We start from the raw sequence: 21,340 nt of genomic DNA, 5'->3' as shown, positions 1-21,340 counted from the left end.
TATCCAGTTTTGCAACGCGCAGACTTTGACGGCCCGGACGAAAGTCAGAAAATCTTCGTGCGCTAGAAGGGCTGCGCGTGGGCGTTCGACTTGCTTGTCAATGCAGGCGGTTGCTTCTTCCTCTTCTGTATGCCGGCGGTCATGCCTTTCGCTTCTCGGTGCGAGCGGTCGCGTTCTTCGCTTCTCGCAGCCAGCAGTCGCATCCTTGACTCCTCGATATGGCGGTCACGTTCGCCGCCTCACCAGACGCGCCAAAACGAGCTATGGATGGTTTGGAAACGCTTGCAAGCACGGCGGGGAAAGGTCGCAGTGGCGCAAGCAGGCCAGGCCATTTCGTGTCGTTGAACTCGGCTCGCCCGTTGTTCCATTGCTGCTACAACTTAGCGGGGACGCTTCTGATATGATCTAGCTGCACCATTGAGCACGGTTGTCAGCTCTGGGCATTCTTTACCGAACGGGGACGCGCTGCGTCCTTCGTCAAGTCGCTCGCCGTCCCCGGCAGTATACTGCATCGCATCCTTGTCACTCAGCCGGGCTCGCAAGAACCCCCGTTCCTCTACCTGTGTCGCGGACCTCCCGACGCCATCGTTCTCTTGTGGCTTTCGAGCGTAGCTGACGTCGAACTTGCGTTGCGGTTTCATCGAGGCACTCAGACACGTAACAGATGCGCTCGCAAGCTGGCCTAGCGTCCGCCGCTGCCCGATGACGAGATGCCTGTAGGCATCGTTTGCGTCGACAGCGGCTACGCGAGCGCGCGAGCAACTTGGACCCATCTTATCTCCTGGCGTTCGCAATATGGAGGAACCTTGATCCATAGTGAAGTATACGTCTAGCTCCCGAGCCGGCAGCCTGCAAGTGTTACGCATCACTGGCGGGATGGACCCTCCGTCAGAGAAGTGAACGTCTCGAGTATGGCGCGGATTCTCGAGTCAAGCCAAGTATTGTGGGCAGTAAATACATCATTCTTGTTGGTTGAGGCATTCTCGCGCCTGCGGCCTCCTTCTGCTGTAGGACTGCCAGCCCGACATCCGCACCTTTCACACTATATTGACATTACCTAGAAGTACTGCCTTTTATCCTAGCAAGACCGCTGAGCAACCTGTCTCGGGTTCTCTACTTTGTTGACTTCGGGAGGACGAGTGAGCCACCAAAACGACGTCGCGGGTCCGCACGCATCTCTCGAGCAAGTGCTGTGTCCGCGTCAGAGAGTAGAACATACTCCTCCACCTTCCTCCCCCCGATTATTTCGTAGTTCTCCAGCTATCAGACGAGATCATATGTCAGGACTAGCGTATGTGGAGTGTACGGGTCCGCACTCACCACTGCTCGCCACAACATCACATGCACTGACAGGCCGTCCTTGCGATAGGCAATGTCACGCGCCCGCATGTACCACGCATCGCGCTTGTCCATGTCCTCCGGCGTCGCAGTCTGCGGATCCAGGCCCGCCAGCTCGACGAGCTTCTTCGCAAGCCGCAATATCGTGACTTTGACACCAATGTCGTTCGCCGAAAAAGGGTGCTGCGCCACCGGCAATCCTGGATGCCCCATGCCCTCATGTCTACCCTGAAGCACGTCTGGGTACAACAGCAGTCCTCCCCTCGGCCATTTTGTATACCTGAACACCGTGACTGCGAGCTTGAGGTCCGATGCGGTTGCCGGCTGCTTACGCTTCTTGTCTGCCACGTTGAGTATGTCGACCAGAGTATTGTCGCACGATGTCTTCCACTTGGGAAAGCGCGTCTGCAAGAGATTGTCAAAGAGCGCAAGCATGTCCTGCGCCGGAACCTCCTGGTCAAACGGTGTGCCCTCTACGAGCGCGACGACCTCCTCGAAAGTGACCAGGTCGCCGACATCCGGAAGCACAGATTGCCCGTCGCTCATTTTGAGTGCCCGATAGTCGAGATACGTCTTTCTGAGTGCGAGGTACCGATCCATGCGGGCTTTCTCCCGTTCATCGGCCAGCCGCTCCTCTTTCAGGGTTCTCAGGAAGCTGAACAATGTGTCTTTCGCCTGATTCCATTCTGAAAGGATAAAGGGGAGGGGAGGGATTCGTCAGTACTAGTTACAGCTCTTAAAGAATGACGCACCTTTGTCTGTGAGGGGCTGCGCCTTCGCGACGAAATCATTCTCCTTGAAGCAGCGCGCATGCCGTGCGTTCGCTGCCTCGTCGTACCACCTCACCTCCTTCAACCGCTCCAAGATCCTAAAGAAGCGCAATCACGTCAGTCGTCCTGAGAGTCTATGGCCGTGATCAGACGACTCACTCTTTCCTCCTCTCGTCCCGAATCTTGCCATCCCTCTCTGCTTGCTTCTCAAGCTGTTCATCCTGCCACTTCTCGCAGATTTCCGCGTGCTGAGGAGGGTAAGCGTCGCCGAGGAACGTCAATCTTGAGACATACGGCACGAATCCTCCCCTGTTTCTCCGCCCTCTCCGATAGCCACTTCTTCTTGACCTCGATACGTTTGTGCTTGGTGTCCCGCTCGAAGTCCCTTACCAGATCCTCGATCGACGCGCGCGGATACGCCCTTTCTTCGTTGTTATAGTCATCTATGACGAGGTTATCAGAAAGATTAGAGAGAGGTCTCCGGAAACGCACCCAAGAAGAAAGGGAACAGAGTGTGGATGGGGTAATCGCGCTGGCCAAAGTAGCGCTGTATATCTCGAACGATCTTGATGTCTCGCCGCATGCGCTTCTCCGCAACAATAGCTGGACTATAGCGTGGTTAACACAGTCCTTGCACTCGACATCCAACATTACGCACCTGTTCTCGCGGCATTCGAAGCAGTACCGTAGGCGTGCAGACCACACCCTGACAAAGCCGTCCTTTTGAGGTCGCTTGTTACAAGACTTATGAGGGTCGTGCGTGAGCAGTGAAGGTAAGGAAGTTCATCAGACATACGTCGCAGATCTCATCGACCATGAAGCTGAGAAATTGGGGTATGTTGAGGTCGTCTGGCGCGGGTGGCAGCCCATGGTCCGTCGAAGCGTAGCTCGTCCTCCAGATCCAGACCAGCGAGCGGCTCATCAGTGTTTTCCTGAGGTCGCGCGAGGACCGAGACAAGTAGAGCAGGGATATTGGATCAAGATATCCAAGGATCTACGGGTTGCAGCGCATGAGTCATAAAACAACACGCGCTACAAAGGCAAAATAGGGCTGAAACGCACCTCAAAGAGCATGTCAAGAGGTAGATGATGAAGGGGGGATACGCTGGCTGGCGACGATGCTGAACATACGCTGCCCGCCTTTGTCTTCTGACGCTTGCGTGGTGGCGCTGGAACGACTCCCTTCACCGACTCGATGTTTGATCCTGGCTTCGCGGTCTCGTTGGCAACGTTACTTCCGGCGCGCGTCTGTGCGCCTCGAGCAATAGCAAGCCGTGTTGATCTTCTCATGGTGCGATTCCGAGGTGGTCGTGGCCGTAGTCAAAGGCTGAGTCCACGGATCGCCTGTTTCGGTCCGCAATAGCCGCAGGCATCGTGGCAATCACCTGATCTTCGGCAAATGCCTCAGGGTGTTCGACTTTCCGACAGTCACCGGGCAGGAGTCCGGCACCCGAAGAGGAGGGAGTAGAGCTCGAATAAAGTTCGCCGGGGTGGACACCTGGAAGTGCGGCCCGCCAACTTCGCGTTAATCGCATTGATCGTCTGCAATCTCGCGATCTTCGTGTACAGCGATCGCATCACATACTATCCCGACCCCAAATCTAGCCCTCCACGGCCTTGACGATTAATCCCGCTCTGTCGCTCGTCAACCCGATCCAAGTCATCTTTGTCTGCGCCACTGTCAAGTACAACATCTTGCATGGAACTTCTTTTACTGTCTGACCCTCTATAGTGTGTAATACACGTCTAGAAAGCATAGGAAACACGGTATACAACATAAAGATGTTCTATAGTTGTTATGCTCGTTTCTTTCGCAAGTTCCCCTTTGCATTCAGTTGCGACCACTTCATGTACCCGCCATCCCAGTAAGTCCTCGCCCTCAATTCGAGAATCGGCACCATCTGACTCTCGGATAGCAACACGAAATCCTTCCCATCCGCGGTTTCGGACAGCTATCGGAGCAATTCAGCGAGGAAGAGGAAGCACTCCAAGTTAATCGTACACACCGTGCGCCTCCACGGCAACACCCACACCTCCTTCTTGTAGTCTGGCACTTCTCCCGCTTTGGGCACGTCGGACCTCCACATGAACCATGGGTCGCGCGCATCCATGTCCCTTGGCGTCGCAGTCCGCGGATTCAGACCCGCCCGCCTTACCACCCGCTCCGCCGCACGCAGCGTGCGCTTCTTGACGCAGACATCGGCCGCCGACCACGCGTATTGATGCACGATGACATGGGGATCTTGCTCCACCGAAGCTGACCCAAAATACCCTGGTCGAAGACGATGCAGTGCCTCGGGGTAGCAGGCGACGCCGCAATTATGCTTCTCGCAGAATACGGTCGCCGCAAGCCTGAGGTCGTCCTTGGTCGCCGAGCGCTTTCGCGCGGTGTCCTCCGCGTTGAGCATCTGGATCAGCGCTTCCTCGCACGACGTTCTCCACTCTTCGAACTTCGATTCCGCAAGCCGGTCAATTAGTGCGCGCATAGCTCCTGAAGTGATCTCTTCCTCGACCAGCGCTCCCTCGATGAAGTCCCTAACTTCCTGCCAGGAGACCAGATCGCCAATGCCGGGGAGCTCCCACTTCTCTCGGCGCGTCTTGCTGGCCAAATACACCTTGTACACCGCGTCGAGTTCGCGGTATCGCCTTTCAATCGTCTTGCCCCTCTCCACCGCTAGTCGCCTATCTCTCAGTCCTTGCGTGAACTGTATCAGCTGCTCTCTATTCTGGCGCCAGTCTGTACATCCGGGGTAGATGAAGTTAGCGCTGCTAAACAGGCGACGCAAGGTTAGAGACGCACCTTCCTCGGTGAGTGGTTCCGCTTTCGCGGCAAAGGGATGCATCGATAGGGAGTGCCAGCTCCCAGAGTGCTGTACCTCGTCGGCCCATCCAAGCGCTGAAAGCCGCCTCAATATCCTATACGGATGTATTCATGTCAGCAACGGACAATGAAGCCCAGACCACGAAGGACGCAGGAGACGAAACGCACTCGTCCAGCCGTTCCCTCTGAACCTTTCTATCCCGCTCGATCTTTCGGCAAAGCGTCTGCTCCTCCCACTCTTCGCATATACTGGCGTACTGCAGGTGCCCACACGTCAGAATCCACTGCGCTTGCTGCTCCGCCTCCAGTCCGTACCTTCTGAATCCTCACGTGCTCGGATGCCCTTTGCTCCAGCCATCTCTTCCTAATCACCACGGGGTTACGCTTATTGTCTCGTTCGAAGTCCGCAGCCAGGCTCTCAATGGGCGCCCGAGGGTACCATTTATCAAAGTCGTGATGGCGGACTGAAAGAGGGTGAGCTAAAGCTAGCAAACGAAACGACAGCGCGGAAGAAAAGCCGACCTGGCGAGAATGTCGGGAACAATTGGTCGAGGCGGTAGTTGCGGCCGAAGTAACGATGGATGTCTCGGATGATCTTCAACTCGCGCAGCGCGTCCTCTCCGTGTAGGACGTGGTTTCTTTGGCCTCATGAGCACGAGCCCTGGTCGAGGGATATCCTTATACGCGTACGCACCCGTCATGAATACACGTCTCGCAGCACCGGACTCGCACAGCCCACGTGCGCCTGATCTCGCGGTCCTTCAGGTCAGACGCGTGGCAGAACTGGGAAGGCGAAAGATGTTAGCAATGAAGGGATATTGAGAGTCGTAAACTTCTACGTACATCGCATACATTGTCCACAATGAAACTGACAAAGTGTGGTATGGTGACGTCCTCCGGGATGGGCGGCAGCTCGTGCGCAGTGGCGGCGTAGCTCTTCTTCCATAGTCCCCTTGTCGAGCGGCTCATGAGTGTGTTCCTGAAGGCCTTCGAGGTGCGGGACAGATAGAATATGGAGAATAGATCGAGGTATCAGAGTATCTGCGAAGTAATGTGCGCAAAGGGAGAAGAGAGGGTCGTTGTCAGCCTGGCAGCGAAGGTTGGAGGCGCGCTGCTCACCTCGAACAGTACGTCGAGAGGCAATTGCTGAAGAAGAGAGATACTCTCCCGCTCGGAAGGAGATGCCAAGCTCCCTCCTTCACCTGCCTCCACCTCCCGGCGTTTGCGCGGTGGCGAACAAACCGCTTGCTTTCCCTCGTGTTTGGATGGCGTACTGGCTCTCGCTTCATGAAAAACAGCGGGCGTCGGCGCGCATCGAGCAGCAGCAAGTCGCGTAGAGCGTCTCATGGCGGGCGAGTCGACGTGGTAGTTGCGGTCAAAAGGCAAGTAATGGCCGTCACCGGGATCAACGTGTGAGTCACCTGACGGCACCGACAACGCGTGGCTCGGCAGACGCCGACCCGTTCTCCGTTTTCGCTCTGCGGGGATAGTACAACACGGATTTACGATAGACCCGTCCTAGAAGGATTCCATTCCACCAGGTTATTGTGATGCCACGATTTACCATTTACGACAATGGATCCACGGCTTCACTCGGCGCTGCGTCGGACTGCGCTACAAAAACTTCACAACGTACGCTACACCGCAATTTCCTCAAAATCTACTCCAGTCCATCACCAATATCGAATTCCCCGCTTCTTGAACTCGCCCTTCTTCGTCAGTCCAGGAAGCTCGACGTGGCCCCAAAAATTGCGCATTCGTCGGTCTCCTCGCATCTCACGCGCGAAGGCCGTATCTTTCTCCGAAAGCAGCACGAACTCGTCTGCATCCTTCCCTTCTCCTACCTACAGATTAGACTCCTCGTCAGCATCAAAAATCTCCCAGACGCGAATGCAGCACATACCGCCACCCGCCACATCATCGCCCGAATGCCCTCCTTCCTCTGCGGCATATCCCTCGCGCGCGCATACCATGCATCCCGCCTATCCATATCCGCTGGTGTTGCCACCTGCGGATCCAGCCCCGCCAGCTCGACCAGCCTCTCCGCGAGCCGCAGCAGCGGAACGCGCACGCTCACCTGCCCCACCGCCCACGCGCGCTGGCGTACCACGAGCTGCGGCTCGTCCCCCATCTCGCGCACCTGGTCGCGCCGAATCACGACCTCCGGGTACCACAGGCGCGCATAGTCCCTCTTGAACACCGTGGCTGCGAGCTTGAGGTCGGCGCGCGTGGCGGGCCGCGCGCGCTCCGTGTCCGCCGCGTTGATGAGCCCCACCAGCTCGTCCTCGCGCACGGTGCGCCACTCTGGGAAGCGCGTCTCGGCGAGCTCGTCGATCAGTGCGCGCATATCCTGCCAGGGAAGGTCCTGCTTTATGGGCGTACCCTCGATGAGGCGCGTGACCTCGTCGAAGGTGACCAGGTCGCCGATGCTGGGCAAGAGGTCGAGGCTGCGGCGTAGTTGCTCTTTCAGGAAAACCTTGTGAACTTGGGCGAGGGAGGTGTAGCGTTTGTGGAGGGTCCTGCGCCTGTCTTCGGCTAGCCGCTTCTCCTTAAGTTTCTCGACGAAGCGTATCAACTCGGCGCGATTTTCGTTCCAGTCTGAATGGGAGGTCAGGGGGAAAGAATGTCAATATCGCAATGTCTGCGCGATTGGCAACCTCGACGCACCCTCATCCGTAAGGGGTTCCGCCTTCGCCACAAAAGCGTGCGCCTTGAACGACCTTTCGCTTTCCCAGTGGTTCGCCTCCTCGAACCATCCGAGCTCTTTCAATCGTTCCAGAATCCTAAGGAATGATATTTGCGTCAGAAAGGCTCATGATGAGGAACTGTGGGATACTGACGCCTCACGCCTCTCCTCCCTTATTCTAAGCTCATCTGCTTTCCTCTTGCGCTCCTGCTCCTTCACCCACTCTTCGCAGATACTAGCATGCTACAAGGAGTGAGTGCGGTGCGAGATCAACGGCCTCGCCACTACTTACCTTCCTAACCTGCTTGCGCTCGGACACCTTACGTTCCAGCCAAATCTTCTTGTCCTTCACCAATTTGCGCCGGTTCTCTGCCTCGTACTCCGCGGCAAAGCTCTCGATCTCCTCGCGGACGAATACTCTGAATTCAGGTTCCCAAGCATCTGAGAGGTCAGCATTCGTCGAGCGCGAATAGAATCAGAGGCTTACTTGGGGAAAAGTTGGGGAAGAGCGATTCGAGTGCGTAGTCACGACCGAAATAGCGCTGAACGTCCCGCACGACCTTGATCTCGTGCATATCTCGTGGTCGGACGATGTGCGCGCTGAATAATTCGGGGGTGGTCAGAGCGCAGTATAATACTCGGTGTATGAGTACGTACCTGTCGAACTGGCAATTCCGACAGCAACGCTTGCGAGCTTCCCACACTCGATAGACATTACCGTCCGCGGGAGAGGTGTGGCAGAACTGGCGTGGTCAAAGAGAGTTTGGATCAGTGAGAAAGGCGCCGAAGTTCGCAGTGAACTCACATCGCATTCGTCGTCAACGACAAGGCCGAGAAATTGGGGTATGTTGAGGTCGTTCGGGACTGGTGGTAAGTCCGCTCCAGCATAGCTCTTCTTCCACAACAAAACCAACGAGCGACCAATAAGGGTGCTCCGCAGGGCCTTGGACGCTCGCGATAGATGGAAAAGAGAGATGGGGTCGAGCAGGTTGAATATCTGCGAGAGAAAAGGGGTAAGTTAGAAAGTCTCGAGGACCCTTGCACGTAGACGTAAGGCAACAGCGCCACTCACCTCAAATAGTATATCTAAGGGCAGTTGCTGGAGAGAGAAGACGCTATCGTTCGCATGGTATGTCTCCTCGCACTTCACCATTGTCTTCTGACGCTTGTGTGGTGGCGCATTAACCACCGAAGATGGCTCGGGTTCGAGTGACGTGTCGGGCTTCTCGTCGGCAGTAGCGCTTTCGAGACGCGAAGGCACGCCTCTAGAGGACTCGATCCGCGTCGAGCGTCTCATGGTGCTATGATAGTACAGGACAAAGTGTCAATGATGGCTGCGGTCAACGTGACGATCACCTGATTCCGCGCCGGCATCAACAAAACGTGACTTCGGCGGTTACCGACGAATGTTCGTTTTCGGCCATCTGGGCATTTGTAGGCCGATACTTAAGCAAATATCTCTCCAGCCATTGTCCTGCGCATCTATTCTTGTAGATTTCGTGGTACTACAGCTATTCCATAACCTCTTTCTCGAGATAGACAAAGCCTTTGTGATCCGCATCGAAGTCCAGGCCAAAAACAATATCCTCCGATTCAATGATCTTGACGCGGTGCCTAATATTGAGTCAGTGACAGATTGGCGAGCAAGTAGAGCGAAGGGTATCTCGAAGGGCTCACTCTTTCGTCAAATGGTCCATCACCTTCTGGCGCTCCTCGAAGAGCTTGTCGCAGTACTTGCACTTGACCTCTTGCCCGTGGATGTTGGGCACGCTGCGCTCGGAGCGCTTCTCGCGCGCTCGCGCGGCCTGATTGGCAGTCAAGATGTGGAGGTCGACGTTCTCTCTGAAGCAGTCGAAGGAGGTGAGCTTGAACGGCATCGGTGAGCAGGAGACAAAGACCGAGTGAGCGCGCCACGCACCACATATCGCCACGACATCGCCAGATGCTCCCCCTGGCTGTTCGTCGTCCCATCCGCGTACCACGGGTCCAGCGCGTCCATCTCCTCAGGCGTCGCCGTCGCCGGGTCGAGCCCCGCGAGCTCGACGAGAACGCTCCCGATCTGCCGCTCCGACGGCGTCAACTGTTCCACCGACCACGTCCGCTGCCCAACGAGCACATGCGGGTCGTCTCTACTCCCGTCTTTCGCGTGCACGGAGGGGCGCCACTTCAAGACGAGCGGATACGGGAGGCCGTGCGCGCAGTGCTTGCTCCTGAACAGCGTCGTTGCGAGGCGCAGATCCGCCGCCGTCGCCCGCGGCTGGCCCTTCTTTCGCCACATATTCAGCACCTTCACGAGCTCTGCGTCGCGGTCGGCCCGCCACTTATCGAAGCGCGCCTTCGGGATGGCATTGATGACCGCGCGCAGGCGCTCCCTCGAGAGCGCCTCGGTAAGCGGCGTGCCCTCCATGACGGCCACGATCTCTTGCCAGGTGACGATATCGCCGATGCCCGGGAAGACCGAGCGGAAGGGGTGCGCGAGGCGAAAATCAGCGTAAGCTTGACGGAGGCGGCGGTACCTGTCCTGCTTTTCCCTTTCCTTCCCCTCCTCCAATATTTGGGCCTCTTCCTGCCGCCTCTCGCCCCTTTTACCCTGCAAGAATCGTACGAGGGGCTCGCGAATCTGATCCCAAACTGGGGACAGTGTCATCACCAAGCGTATGCGACTACCAGCAGGCTCACACACCTTTCTCCGTTAGCGGCTGCGCTTTGTTCACGAGCTCGTGGCGCGAGAACTCGTAGGAAACACGCCAGTCCTCTATCTCCTTGCGCCAGCCCATCTTATTCAGCCTGCGGACAATCCTATCGTTGGTCTCAGTACATAGATCGCCAGCAGAAGCGGGTCACTCACTCGTCGTGCCTCTCGCTTCGTATCCTTTGAATATCGCGCGCTTTCTGCATGCTACGGGCCTGCTCCCACTGCTCGCAGAGCTCGACGTGCTGAGTGAAAGACGGTTGAACACTCTGACGAATAGCTCGCCCTAGCCGCGCACCTTCTTGAGCTTCTTCAGCCCTGACTTCTGTCCATGCAGCCAGCGCTCCTTCTCGTCCTTCACCATATCTTTGACCCCATCTCGCTGATACGCCTCGACAAACCGGTCCACTACCACCACGGGATACAGATTATCGGCGATCCGCGCGCACTCTATACGTGAAAATTTGTCGTCAGCATGCAGCGTACTCGCCATTCATTCTCTCTCCCGCCACTCACGGTCATTCACGACCCAAGGGAAAAGCCTGTCGATGTGGCGCTCGCCGAATTCGCCGCCCAGGTCCGCGATGGCGTCCATCTTGTGAAACAGGCCTTCCTTCACCAGGCATTTGCTGTGCGGGGATGTGAGATAGGTAAAGTCGAGTCACCAGGAGGAACATCCGACGCACGACAGGAGACACTTCCTGCAAGCGCGGGCGCGTGCGGCCCAGATGATGGAGCTGTCCCCAAGGCGGGAGGTGGGGCAGAACTGGGGAAACGTCAAGACATTGTTGCGCTCAGGGATGTGTTACTCACATGACACACCCGGTCAAAGATGAGACTGAGCCACTTCGGGATACTCATATCCTCGGGGAGGGGCGGCAAGTCGTGTGGCGCGCTCGCGTAGCTGCTCTTCCAGATCCAGTTCGACGAGCGGCTCATGAGGATGTTGCGCAGAGACTTGCACGTGCGGGAGATATAAAATAGGGTCGCGACATCGACTTGGCTGAAGATCTAGGTGGATTGCGGTCAGCCGGTGATATGTAGCGCAAGCGAACCGAACACGCACCTCGAAGAGGATGTCCAGCGGCATCTCCTGCAGCGCGGCAAGCTTGCCACGCTTCGTCGATCTCAATCCCGTGCCAGCGCTCTTCTTCGTCGCCCTTGTCGCGTCTGGCTTCAACTTCTGACGCTTGCGAACCGGAGGCTTGTTCGCGCGCTCCGAGTCTTGGTCGAGTGGCGCTTTGCCCTTCCCCCTCGTCGAAAGTGCAGAGCCCTTAGAACGCGCCGGAGTAGGGCGCGTGCTACGGGTAGCAATTCGTGAGGACTGTTTCATCGTGCGACTTCAGGATTGGTAGAGGTCGTGGTGAGAGGTCAAGTCAGAACAATCCATTGACGGCGGTCAACGCGGCCATCACCTGATCTCGGCGCCGGAGCCACGTGGACCGGGCAATATCAACATTCCCATTGTTCTTTGCGGCACGTGTCTCGATGTCTCATTGCGCCCAGCGCTCTTGGTGCGCGGCAGCATAGCGCACTTCACTATGTCTAGCGAAGAACTCCATAGGAGCTTACCTCCGATAGCCTGAGCCTTAAAATCACTTACTGCATGAGGTAACAACCCCTTCCACGATCTCGCGTGGTAGTAACTATACTCCCTCGATGCGCAACTCTGCGTAACCTTGTAAATTTGGAACGTAGAAACAATGTAGCAACCTCCGAAGAGCGGGGAAACAAAGGACATAACGATGATGGCAACGGCTGACCAGCACGCATCAAGAATATAATTCTAATATCTTTTCATAGTCCCCTCGTACGTCGCATGCCTTGACGTCCAACGTGTCATCTTCTGATTCCTGGATAAGTAGGCAGTGTTCTAGCTGCCGCAGGCGCTGTGATTATGCATGAGCCACCAAGTGCCAGGAGCCACGACACATACTCACCTCTGCGACAGAGTCTGGGATTGTAGCATACATGGCTTCCACAACGGTCCCTCGGACATCTCGCGTGAAGGATCTGCACTCGATGAAGTCACGCAGCGAGTCCACGTCTTCGACGCAGTCGTCAACAATGACATATTGCAGTTTGGGGGCTATGACCTGGTGCTCGAGCTGATAGATAGCCATACCCCACAATAGTGGTCCCGGTGCTTCGAGGGGCCCGAAACGCAATTCTTCAAGGTTGGGCATAAGCGCGAGACATTGCAGGACGTTCTCATAGTGGTCGCGATCGGTGCCAGGCCTGAATAGGGCAAATCTGCGCAGACTCGTAGCCGCAGCAGGGACGCGGACTAGAAAATCAAGGAGGGCGTCAGACGCCTCTTCGGAAAGCTCGCGAATCATGATCGTGTGGATCATCGGGGCTGAGATCAGCTTCAATAGGCCACAGCAGTCGCCGGCGCCAAGATCTAGTTTCGTCAGACGAGGGAAGTCGACTGGTGGATCGTGTGTGGTCGAGCCTGAATAGGGATCTCGAGCCCTCAGCAGGAGATCTGTCAGCGTCGCGGAGTGCTGTCTCAAGCACCTAACGATCGTGGGCATCTCGTAGTTCGAGATGCTGACCATCATTTTCGTGAGACTTGCGGAAGTCGGTGGCGAGAATGAGAAAGGGGACCCCACATTCCGAGAAGAGCAGACGACTAGGAGGGACTGCATCCGGGGCGCGTCATCCAATAAAGGCAGCGACAGGTTCTGGTTCTCCTCGCGGTTGTATTGAGACAGTATATGCGCGTTCTGCAGCATCGGTGTCGCCAGCGGTGCCATGTCTCTGAAAGATTGGCAAGTCCCACGCAGGCTCAAGAAGCGCCAACGCGAAGCATACGGTGCCATTGCATTGACGAACGGTATCGTGTTCTCGAGGAACTCGTGCGACTTGAGATCGAGTGGGAGACCGCCAGAGCGCGGCAGGTAACGCTGGATAAAGGCGTCCAAGAGGGCAGGTCTCGGAGCTATGATGCATCTCCAAAGACGCGGTTCGCCATGCGCGACCGCTCGCCATAGCTTGCAAACAAGTGGAATGACCAGGTCCAGCGCTATCATAGGGTTCTTTGCCTCGTCATCATCCTCCATGGATCGTAGACGCCACAGAAAAACTTCTGAGAGCAGTTCGTTCGGCAGGCGATGAATGGGGGTACGGTTGCTCTGCATTGCAGACTCAATGCACGGGAGCGCTCGAGAGGACGGCGAGATGTTCGCGAGGCGCAGGGCCTCAGATTCGGAGACACTCGCGTCATTGAGCATCTTGGTGGCGGTGGCAATGGCTTTTTCGCGTGTATCGGGGTGGGGATGAGTGTATGCGCGCTTGAGAATGCTCACGATCGTGATTGCTAGTAGTGCACTTGGGAGAAGTGGCGAAGCGTCGTCAGAGATAAATCTCACGGAGTGGCAAGACGGGGGAGATGGACGTTGCAGACAAGGCGCGCAACGCGATCAAAAATGACCGCTGTCAGCGGTCCTACCACGGTCACGTGATTGTCGCATGCTGCGTTTTGCTGTCTTCCGAATCCCTCACCCAGACAAAGACAGATCAGCGACCATGCATTCGGCTCGGACCAACCTGCTCCACGACGAGGATCAGGATAGCACCGGGCATTGAGCATCGCTGAGGTCCATCGCAAGAAAACCATTCTTGCCGACCAAATGGTATTACAGGACACAAGACAACATAAACGCCCGGGTATGTCCAGGAACATGTGTGGCAACTATCCGAGGTATCAGTCCGAATGAAAGAAAGTAGAAACCCCTTATCAGAGACAAGGCTAGCGCGTCTCCTCCCCACCCTCGCTCAGGTCCGTATATGGCGGTGGCAGCTCCCGGATGACGCGCTGCCCTTGAGGCCCGGCGTCGCGGTGCTGGATGATGACCTCGTCGACTGAAGGCGGGTCAGCGTCTGCGGGAAGAGAAAGCAAGTATCGCGTACCGCCATCATGCTCATCACCACCCGACGTCCGCGACGTGGGATTCGAGCGCAAGTCGGCGGGAGACCGCGTATCTGACGGCGAGCTCGCGTCGGTGCGCGAGCGCGTAGCAGTCGGCGATCCTCGCAGGTCCACGGGCGAACGCGTATCCACCGGCGAGCCCTTCGACGACTGCCGCGTCGACGAGGCCAACGTCAGCCCGGGCGGGAAGCGCGCATCCGCGCTCGCCTCCGTACGCCTAGAGGTCGGAGACGCGGTGGTATCATGCCCCTTGTCGTGATAGGCTCCGGTGCCGCTCTTGCTCATGCTGTCCATGCGATTACGGTCGCCCGCCGCCGCCGAGTCCGGACCCGTGGCTGCACTGTGGGCATAGGGAGCAAAGTACGCCGTCGGCTTCAGACTCGGATCGTCCGCCAGCGAGCCCATCCCGCCCCGTCGTCTCTGCCATCGGACAAAGAGGAAAACGCCTAGCAGCAAGATGGGTATCCCAAGCCCCAGCGCGAGCCCGATAGCCAGAGGCGCAGGAGACTTGGACTCAGACTCCTTGTTGGATGACGGGTTATCAAGCTCGGACGCGACCCCGAAGCTGCTCTGCATGCCGTCGCAAAGCACGTCCGTACTGCCCGTGGTCCGCACCCACGGCGAGCCCGAGGCCCATTTGCCGTCTTTGTCAGAGACGCCGGCTAGATCTTCGTCAGTCTCCCCTTTCCTCAGACCGCCAAGCAATCAACGCACCGATCATCTGCGAGCCTGGTCCTGCCCGGTTGATGTAGGTATACGCATCGTTATCTGGGCCCATGGTTGCGTTCGTGATTCTGAGAGCATAGCCGCGCGTCAGCAGCCGGACGAGTGAGAAGATATGGTCGGAACACACACGGTAGCGCCCTGGAGGTGGAATGTCAGCGGAGCATAGAAGGAGAGTAGTAGAAGGGACGTACCAAGGACATCAGGTAGACGGTATATGGAGGGGAGCCGCCCTACAAAGTATGCTCGTCAGTTGATCAGTTTGTACCTAACAAAGTATACGAACACACCCTGATCCGCAGCCCCCATGGCTGGCACGTCTCCAGCGTCGTACTCGTGAGATTTGACCAGACCTCGAAGTCTGTCTCCTCGGAGGACGGAACGCACGAGGTGTTGCCATTCGCGGCGACGATGTTGTACGGTGATTGGGGCTGTAGAAATGACGTGAGTGCGAGGGCGAGCAAGTGAGAGTAGAACACGACGCACGATACCACCAGTCGCATTATTTGAGTCGACAACGCTCAGGAAGAGCTGGGTGCCTATTAGAAGATGCAGGATCAGCAGGTGACAGCTTTTTGAGAAGCAAGATACGCACCTGGCTCATGATTTGCCGTCCAACTCAGCTGGCCTACGCTATCGCCGATATGTTGCGTGGTGGGGGTACCATTGACGGGGAACGCAAGCATGTAGTAGGGGCCTATCGAGTCGTCAGTAAGCTTCTACCCGACTCAAGATTTCCGAGACGCACCCGTCCCCACGTCGCCATATCCCTCATCCAGCGATGATGCTGATACATTCACGCCAAAGCTATCGCACACTTGCAAATTCGTAGAGGCTTGCTATCGAGAGAGAAGATCGTCAGGGATTGGTCAAGATGTAATGGTACGCATACGCACGCTAGTGTTGAAGACCCACTGAAACGCCTCGGCTCTCGTAACGAGGAAGGACTGCAGGAGGAGCACCGCAATCGCCCGCACGAGGTTCGAGTGTGCGAAAACCAACGATGACGACCGGCTCGTCGGAGGCAATCTGGACGTCGATGGACCCGCAGGCGAAAGAGCGGAAGGGGACGAAACAGAGAGGGACAGAAGAGAAGCCAAGGGGGAAGCGAGCGACTGTACAGGGATCGACGGCCAGCGCGCGCATCTCTTCATCATGGTGGTCGGGAGGGAAGGTTGGGTCCGCAAGCGCACGCGCGGTGCCGCCTGATCAGCGCAGGGTGATCACCGGCGGAGGGAGCGCCTGACACGGGACGGCGCACGCACGCGGGGGCTTGTCGCCCGCACGGTGACGACGACGGCGGCGGAGCGAGCTAGTGCCCGCGCGATATCAGCATCCTGACAACAGCACATGATGCGGGCCGGGCTCCGCTGAATGGACCTGCGCGCCGTATAGCCAGGACGGGGACGGGGTGGATAGGGCGTGGAGGGGAGATGTGATTCAGGGAACAATGGACGTCGCGACACCCGGCTAGACTGACAGGACGTTCAAGGGAGTATATCCGGGCATACAATGGCGAACAATGGGCCAGCGATCTTGGAGGGTCCTCCGCCTGCGGGCGCAATGACCGACGTTCGAGGCTCGAAGTGTATCAATTGCTATCAGTATTTAGGCTCGGTAGTGAAGGGGATACGGAGGAAGATATGGCGGAGCGCATGACGAGGCTAAAGAGGTTGATCCTGCCATGGAGCATCCTCCTCGTCGAGGCCCTTTCAGAGTGGGCGATAACTGAGGCACTGGCGCCCATTGACAGTCATGCTAGTACAGGTCGATGGAGAAGCACCTCGTAGAACGACAGCTGGTTGGACCTCCATCCTGATCGTCTGTCGACACCGCGTCGACTCCGACGTCTCCGTATCACCTGTGGCAACGTGAGCTTCACGCTACGCCCCTCATGTTTCGCATAGCCAACGCGCGAGCATGGCGGCGGGGCGAAAGGGTCGTCAAAACCGGTTATATTTCTTGGCGTCAGTGAGAATAAGTCCGACACGAGACAATTGGCACGCCTCGCCTTGCGCGAGGGCGTCATCGAGCAAGGGTGGATATGACGTGGACAGCCTGCAGGCGCTGATGCGGAGCATCGGGGGGCTAAGGAGTAAGACGACTTGCGCCAAGTACGAGCAGACAGCGAGCTCTCAGAGCTCCCGCTTAGGCGAAGCGACAAGCGAAGGAGTAGCTCCGACGGCGATGCTACATACCCGTAAGATTCGCGAAGTAGCTAGAGAGTATCGCACTTCATAAGCAGCTGCACATAGAGTCAGACTCATAGCGCCTCAAGCGGCCGATGGCAGGACGCACCTCGTATCAAGGCTAATCTCGGTTGAGATGCCACTCATCTCGTCGAGAAAATAAAATATCTCGCCGACATCAAAGAGAAGGCGCAACCATGGCGTACGCAGCTACATGCACGGATCTGACGCGCTAGGTAGGCCTGGCTGGACAAATGACACGGTTGGCCGTGCACACCGACCACACACTGCAGCTGGTCACGATGCAGCCGAGCACGATCGGCGTCTTCGCCTTCGACTAGCACCAAGCACAGGCAATGGGAAGCGTCGAGATCCTGGTTTCGGCGGACGCGATATCGATGGATGAGAAGATCACCGGGAAGAGAGCGCTGCGAGCGTTCTTGAGGATGCCGAGCAAACGAAGTGTACGCGCATTCTTGTCGCATTAGCGTCGAGTGACGAGGGACTATGTAATCGGAGAGCACGCCACGAGAGAGGTATACGCAGGGAGTGCGACAAGAAGCGTGTGGTACAGTCCGTCAGACGTGAGCAGCAGCTTTGAGACGGATCTGCGGCGTCGACGATGCGGAGCCCTGCTCCTTGGGGAGGAACGAAAGCAGAGATGTCAAGGGGCCAAGAAAATTTGTCGCCTGTCGAGGGTCTGGGCTTGAGAGCTATACGATTCGACGACAATAAGCACGCCCGCAGAACTTCGGAAGATCACTAGAGACAGAGGGCATGCACAGTTTCAGATCGCGAGTTCTAAGCGTCTTGTGCGAAGAGCCCCAGGCTATTTGAGTCGCGATGAGAATAACGAACAGAGCTGCAATTGACCTAGTTGGAGGTCTTGATTACACGGAGCGTGAACGCAGTCACTGCCTGTACAGACGAAGGAGCTACGGGAGATAGGTGGTGTTTGATCATCCGCGACGGTTGTGTGATTTAAAGCAGGATGGGACGAGGACGCTATTCCGCCTTCCGACTGCAATTTTCGAATGGCGTTTTGTTGACCACACGAAGTCAGCTGTTTCGGAGCAGAGGAGTAGGAGGTATGGCCGTCAGGCCAGCCAGCAGAGGCTCCGAGGGTCGAAGGTATGATCGCTAGTCTGGGGGATGCCGAGCGTCTTCATGAAGTTCTCTCGGATGACGTCCAGTATGTCCGCTTTGATTGACTTCGTCGTATTGTTGGAGTTTTCATGGTGGATGAGGGAGAGTTTTCCAAGGAGGAGATGGCGGACTCTGGACGAGGCAAGATGATGGACGTCGATGACATCGCGATCGCCGGAAAGCTCATGACAAGCAATCATAAGCAAACGCGGCCATTGTGCCGGCCCGGCCCGGAGGACCGTGTCTTGAGTCGCACCACCATCACGCCCTCGCACTCAATCTGTACCTCTCAAGTCTGTCTTCTACCTAGATCGTAGCGTTCGGCGCACAAAGGCGATGATGGAAAATGCAGAGTCTGCGCTTTCGAGAGTCCAACTTGACATGCATCGACATGGCGATCGCGCAACGCCGAAGACTGTTCACAGCCCGAGACCGCTACAGTGCGCCCTTTGATGGCACTTCTCTTGTACTTACTGCAACTCTCCATCGATAAACACCACATCTGCCGAGCATCAGGCATCTGAAGGCTGGAATGTAGGCGCCAGGGGGACGTAAGGCAATTCGCGACTGCCTCGCGAACGACGAAACTCGAATTTAGGCCCTGGGGTAGCCTCGTGAAGATCATCTGTAGGGTCCTTCCAACTCAGCGACACCTCCTACAAGTCCCCCACCACCCACAGTGAACGTCCTCACCCCCACCACCATGACACTACCCCCGCGTCAGCACCGCTCCCGTCCTCGGCGCTGAAATCTCGAGCGCGCCGACGCGTCTGAATATCGCTGCGGAGACGACCCTCCGAACATTCAGAGTAGTGATCAGGCGGGGGGACCACATGTTTGTTGACGCACCGGGGGCGTAGCCGGCGCGCGCGTGCCGTATGTATTTCACGTCGTCTATGACGCGCTGCATGGGCCCGGGCGTGGTCGGTTTTTGCGCGCTGGCAGGTTGGTCCTGACCACGACGACCGACGTTGACTTCGCGATCTTCTGCAGTGGTGAGCTGCTGTTCTTGTTATCGCCTCCTCGCGATCTCAACCTTGACGAGCAGATCCTCACGCCCCGAAGCCACCGATAGTAATCTGCACACCCTCCTGTCGCGGACGCGCCCGACCTTCCGATCGACGTGCTCCAAGCTTCCTTCGACGCGTTTTCCTCGATCTCCAGCCATAATGGACGCCTCCTCCTCCAGCGAGTCAAGCACCTGGTCTTCGTCAGACGCGCACTCCGCATGGTCTCCTTCTCCCTCAAAGTGGTCTCCCTCGCCCTCGAAGTGGGCCCCGTCCCCCTCGAAGTGGGCCCCTCGATCACCGTCCTCGGACGCGTACTCTCCTCTCACGTCCCCGACCCGGTTGACCGATTCGCCCTCCCGCTTCACGGACTCTCCCACGTCTTCGCCCAACATGATCTCCCTCGACCCGCCCGGGTACCTCACGCCCGTCGAAGACGCGGACCAGGCGAGCGTCGTGCTGTCCGCCGCGTCGCACCGGTTGAGGGTCCGTGTTCGTCCTGTGACTTGCACTCCCCCAACTGACAGCATTCTACCCAGCCCTACGCGTCCTCCGACCCCGAGCTCGCGCGGCTCGTCTACCTCTTGCAAGTCGTGCAACAACAGCTCGTCGACAACAGCTTCAAGTGCAGCGTGGATGAGGAACTGGGCGTGTGAGTGGTCGTGTGCCTCGCTGTCTTGTACTTGTCCTTCTTCCCTCACACCACGCCCCTTCCCACTTGTCGTCACCTCCTCGACCCAAGTTAACCTCCCTCCCAGCAACCTCCCCGCTCTCCTCCACTCCATCTCCCGCAACTTCACCCCGCGCCTCCAGAACGTCTCCCGCTTCAAGAAGTTCCTCGCCGCGACGCGCATTATGGAGAGCCTGGAGGACTACGCGTTGTATCTGGCGAGTGTGCGGCTGGCGCCGGATGTGAGTGTCTCTTTGTTCATTGCAGTCTTGGTCTCCTTCGTTCCTCGTCCATCCATCCTCCCGTTCCTCGTCCATCCATCCTCCCCAACCTGCTTTGCCGGCTCGTCTCGTTTGGGTTGCTGACGGCGTCTGCTATACATCTTTGTCCTTCCACTCGACCCCTTCGGCATGAACTGACTCTCCCCTCAGCGCACCTCCTTCGAGATGCACGCCGCGCGCTACAAGCCGCCGCGTAGCCTCAGCCCAAGCAGCTCCATGTCGGGAGGGTCAAGTTCAATACCTGCAGGCTCACGGTTGGGCGGCTTGACATCGGGCGGCTCGACCTTCTCGGGCTCGCGTCGGCACGTCACGTTCGGCGGCAGTCGAGTACATGATTCGTCCATGGACCACTCGTATTCGGGGACGATGAGGTCGGGGAGCTCGGGCACCTCGACGGACGACTCATGGACCTCCTCGACTCGCCAACTCGCCTTCCCCTACCGCGAATTGTCCGTGAAGCTGCAACCACACGAGGCGACGGAGAAATACCGGTCAAAGGGGTCGGCGCATAGTGGGAGAAGGTCGACGTCGTCGAGGAGGAGGAAGGACTCGATAGACAATGTGAGTCGGATCGTCGTGAAGAAGTGAAGGACCAGGCTGACGTATCGACGCAGTATCGAACGCCCGGCCTCGCAGAGTTATATGTCGACCCGGACTGGTTCTAGCCGATGTTGACAAAAGCTTCGGTCGAAACTCGACCGCTGTGTTGCTCAAGCGTCGGCGGTCATCGCCCGCCTCTTGGCGTCTCAAGCCAACTCACCCCTCCCGCCCATCATAACCATCTCATCCACCTTTGACGCCATACACGTCCCTTCACGTTCTTGTTTACATCCTTTCTTTTCCACTACACCCCTTATTCATTTACCACGTCGGTTACCTTTTCTCATGCGGGATTTTCATGCTCGCTTGTACCACTGCTCGATTATACCGCGCACCGCCTTCACCTTCGTGTACAACCTCACGCACACCTTCTCCACCATTACATTCGTACCTTACCCTGTCCTCCTTGTTGTCGAGTCGCTTGTATCCTATGTAGTCACTGAACACTGTTAGTCGCTGTCTTCGCTGCTGTGTTTCTGTCGT

General features: G+C 57.3%; 6 protein-coding genes across 6 annotated transcripts; 1 reads left to right on the top strand and 5 right to left on the bottom strand.

Annotated features, from left to right (window-relative positions):
* Positions 1-380: 380 nt before the first annotated feature.
* SCHCODRAFT_02559843 (uncharacterized protein) lies at positions 381-3,424 on the bottom strand (the record flags this gene model as incomplete). Its single annotated transcript, XM_003035501.3, has 10 exons — positions 3,171-3,424; positions 2,905-3,102; positions 2,767-2,852; positions 2,601-2,716; positions 2,403-2,551; positions 2,268-2,356; positions 2,091-2,206; positions 1,321-2,024; positions 1,173-1,260; positions 381-742 (listed from the first exon to the last, which is right to left on the bottom strand). Exons 1-10 carry the CDS (start codon positions 3,396-3,398, stop codon positions 381-383), a joined length of 2,136 nt encoding a protein of 711 aa, XP_003035547.1. The 5' UTR covers positions 3,399-3,424.
* Positions 3,425-3,904: 480 nt separating this feature from the next.
* On the bottom strand, positions 3,905-6,276 carry SCHCODRAFT_02483153 (uncharacterized protein; the record flags this gene model as incomplete). The annotated part of the gene is made up of 9 exons (XM_003035502.2): positions 3,905-4,060; positions 4,115-4,845; positions 4,909-5,024; positions 5,098-5,186; positions 5,245-5,393; positions 5,452-5,567; positions 5,624-5,712; positions 5,773-5,916; positions 6,049-6,276. 9 exons carry the CDS (start codon positions 6,274-6,276, stop codon positions 3,905-3,907), a joined length of 1,818 nt encoding a protein of 605 aa, XP_003035548.1.
* A 162-nt stretch (positions 6,277-6,438) lies between these two features.
* On the bottom strand, positions 6,439-8,934 carry SCHCODRAFT_02683636 (uncharacterized protein). Its single transcript, XM_003035503.3, has 9 exons — positions 8,688-8,934; positions 8,421-8,612; positions 8,273-8,358; positions 8,103-8,215; positions 7,908-8,056; positions 7,770-7,858; positions 7,597-7,712; positions 6,833-7,527; positions 6,439-6,773 (listed from the first exon to the last, which is right to left on the bottom strand). The coding sequence occupies exons 1-9, from the start codon at positions 8,910-8,912 to the stop codon at positions 6,603-6,605; spliced, it is 1,836 nt and encodes a 611-aa protein (XP_003035549.1). The 5' UTR covers positions 8,913-8,934; the 3' UTR covers positions 6,439-6,602.
* Positions 8,935-9,077: 143 nt separating this feature from the next.
* On the bottom strand, positions 9,078-13,543 carry SCHCODRAFT_02523188 (uncharacterized protein; the record flags this gene model as incomplete). Its single annotated transcript, XM_050343498.1, has 12 exons — positions 9,078-9,229; positions 9,293-9,480; positions 9,534-10,246; positions 10,299-10,414; positions 10,464-10,552; positions 10,606-10,757; positions 10,824-10,936; positions 10,994-11,073; positions 11,121-11,318; positions 11,374-11,631; positions 12,122-12,196; positions 12,248-13,543. 12 exons carry the CDS (start codon positions 13,541-13,543, stop codon positions 9,127-9,129), a joined length of 3,381 nt encoding a protein of 1,126 aa, XP_050203235.1. The 3' UTR covers positions 9,078-9,126.
* Positions 13,544-13,901: 358 nt separating this feature from the next.
* SCHCODRAFT_02608895 (uncharacterized protein) lies at positions 13,902-16,269 on the bottom strand. The gene is made up of 10 exons (XM_050344345.1): positions 15,861-16,269; positions 15,713-15,803; positions 15,560-15,661; positions 15,451-15,503; positions 15,255-15,395; positions 15,159-15,197; positions 15,095-15,105; positions 14,956-15,035; positions 14,223-14,903; positions 13,902-14,174 (listed from the first exon to the last, which is right to left on the bottom strand). Exons 1-10 carry the CDS (start codon positions 16,119-16,121, stop codon positions 14,062-14,064), a joined length of 1,572 nt encoding a protein of 523 aa, XP_050203234.1. The 5' UTR covers positions 16,122-16,269; the 3' UTR covers positions 13,902-14,061.
* Positions 16,270-19,205: 2,936 nt separating this feature from the next.
* Positions 19,206-21,318, top strand: SCHCODRAFT_02608888 (uncharacterized protein). The gene is made up of 6 exons (XM_003034700.2): positions 19,206-19,294; positions 19,348-19,792; positions 19,846-19,958; positions 20,065-20,218; positions 20,408-20,818; positions 20,872-21,318. The coding sequence occupies exons 2-6, from the start codon at positions 19,469-19,471 to the stop codon at positions 20,920-20,922; spliced, it is 1,053 nt and encodes a 350-aa protein (XP_003034746.2). The 5' UTR covers positions 19,206-19,294; positions 19,348-19,468; the 3' UTR covers positions 20,923-21,318.
* Positions 21,319-21,340: the final 22 nt, after the last annotated feature.

The sequence above is a fragment of the Schizophyllum commune genome (assembly GCF_000143185.2).
Source record: "Schizophyllum commune H4-8 unplaced genomic scaffold SCHCOscaffold_1, whole genome shotgun sequence".
Classification (NCBI taxonomy): domain Eukaryota; kingdom Fungi; phylum Basidiomycota; class Agaricomycetes; order Agaricales; family Schizophyllaceae; genus Schizophyllum; species Schizophyllum commune.
The sequence above is the reverse complement of the archived record's forward strand: the minus strand, read 5'-3'. Positions and strand labels throughout refer to the sequence as shown.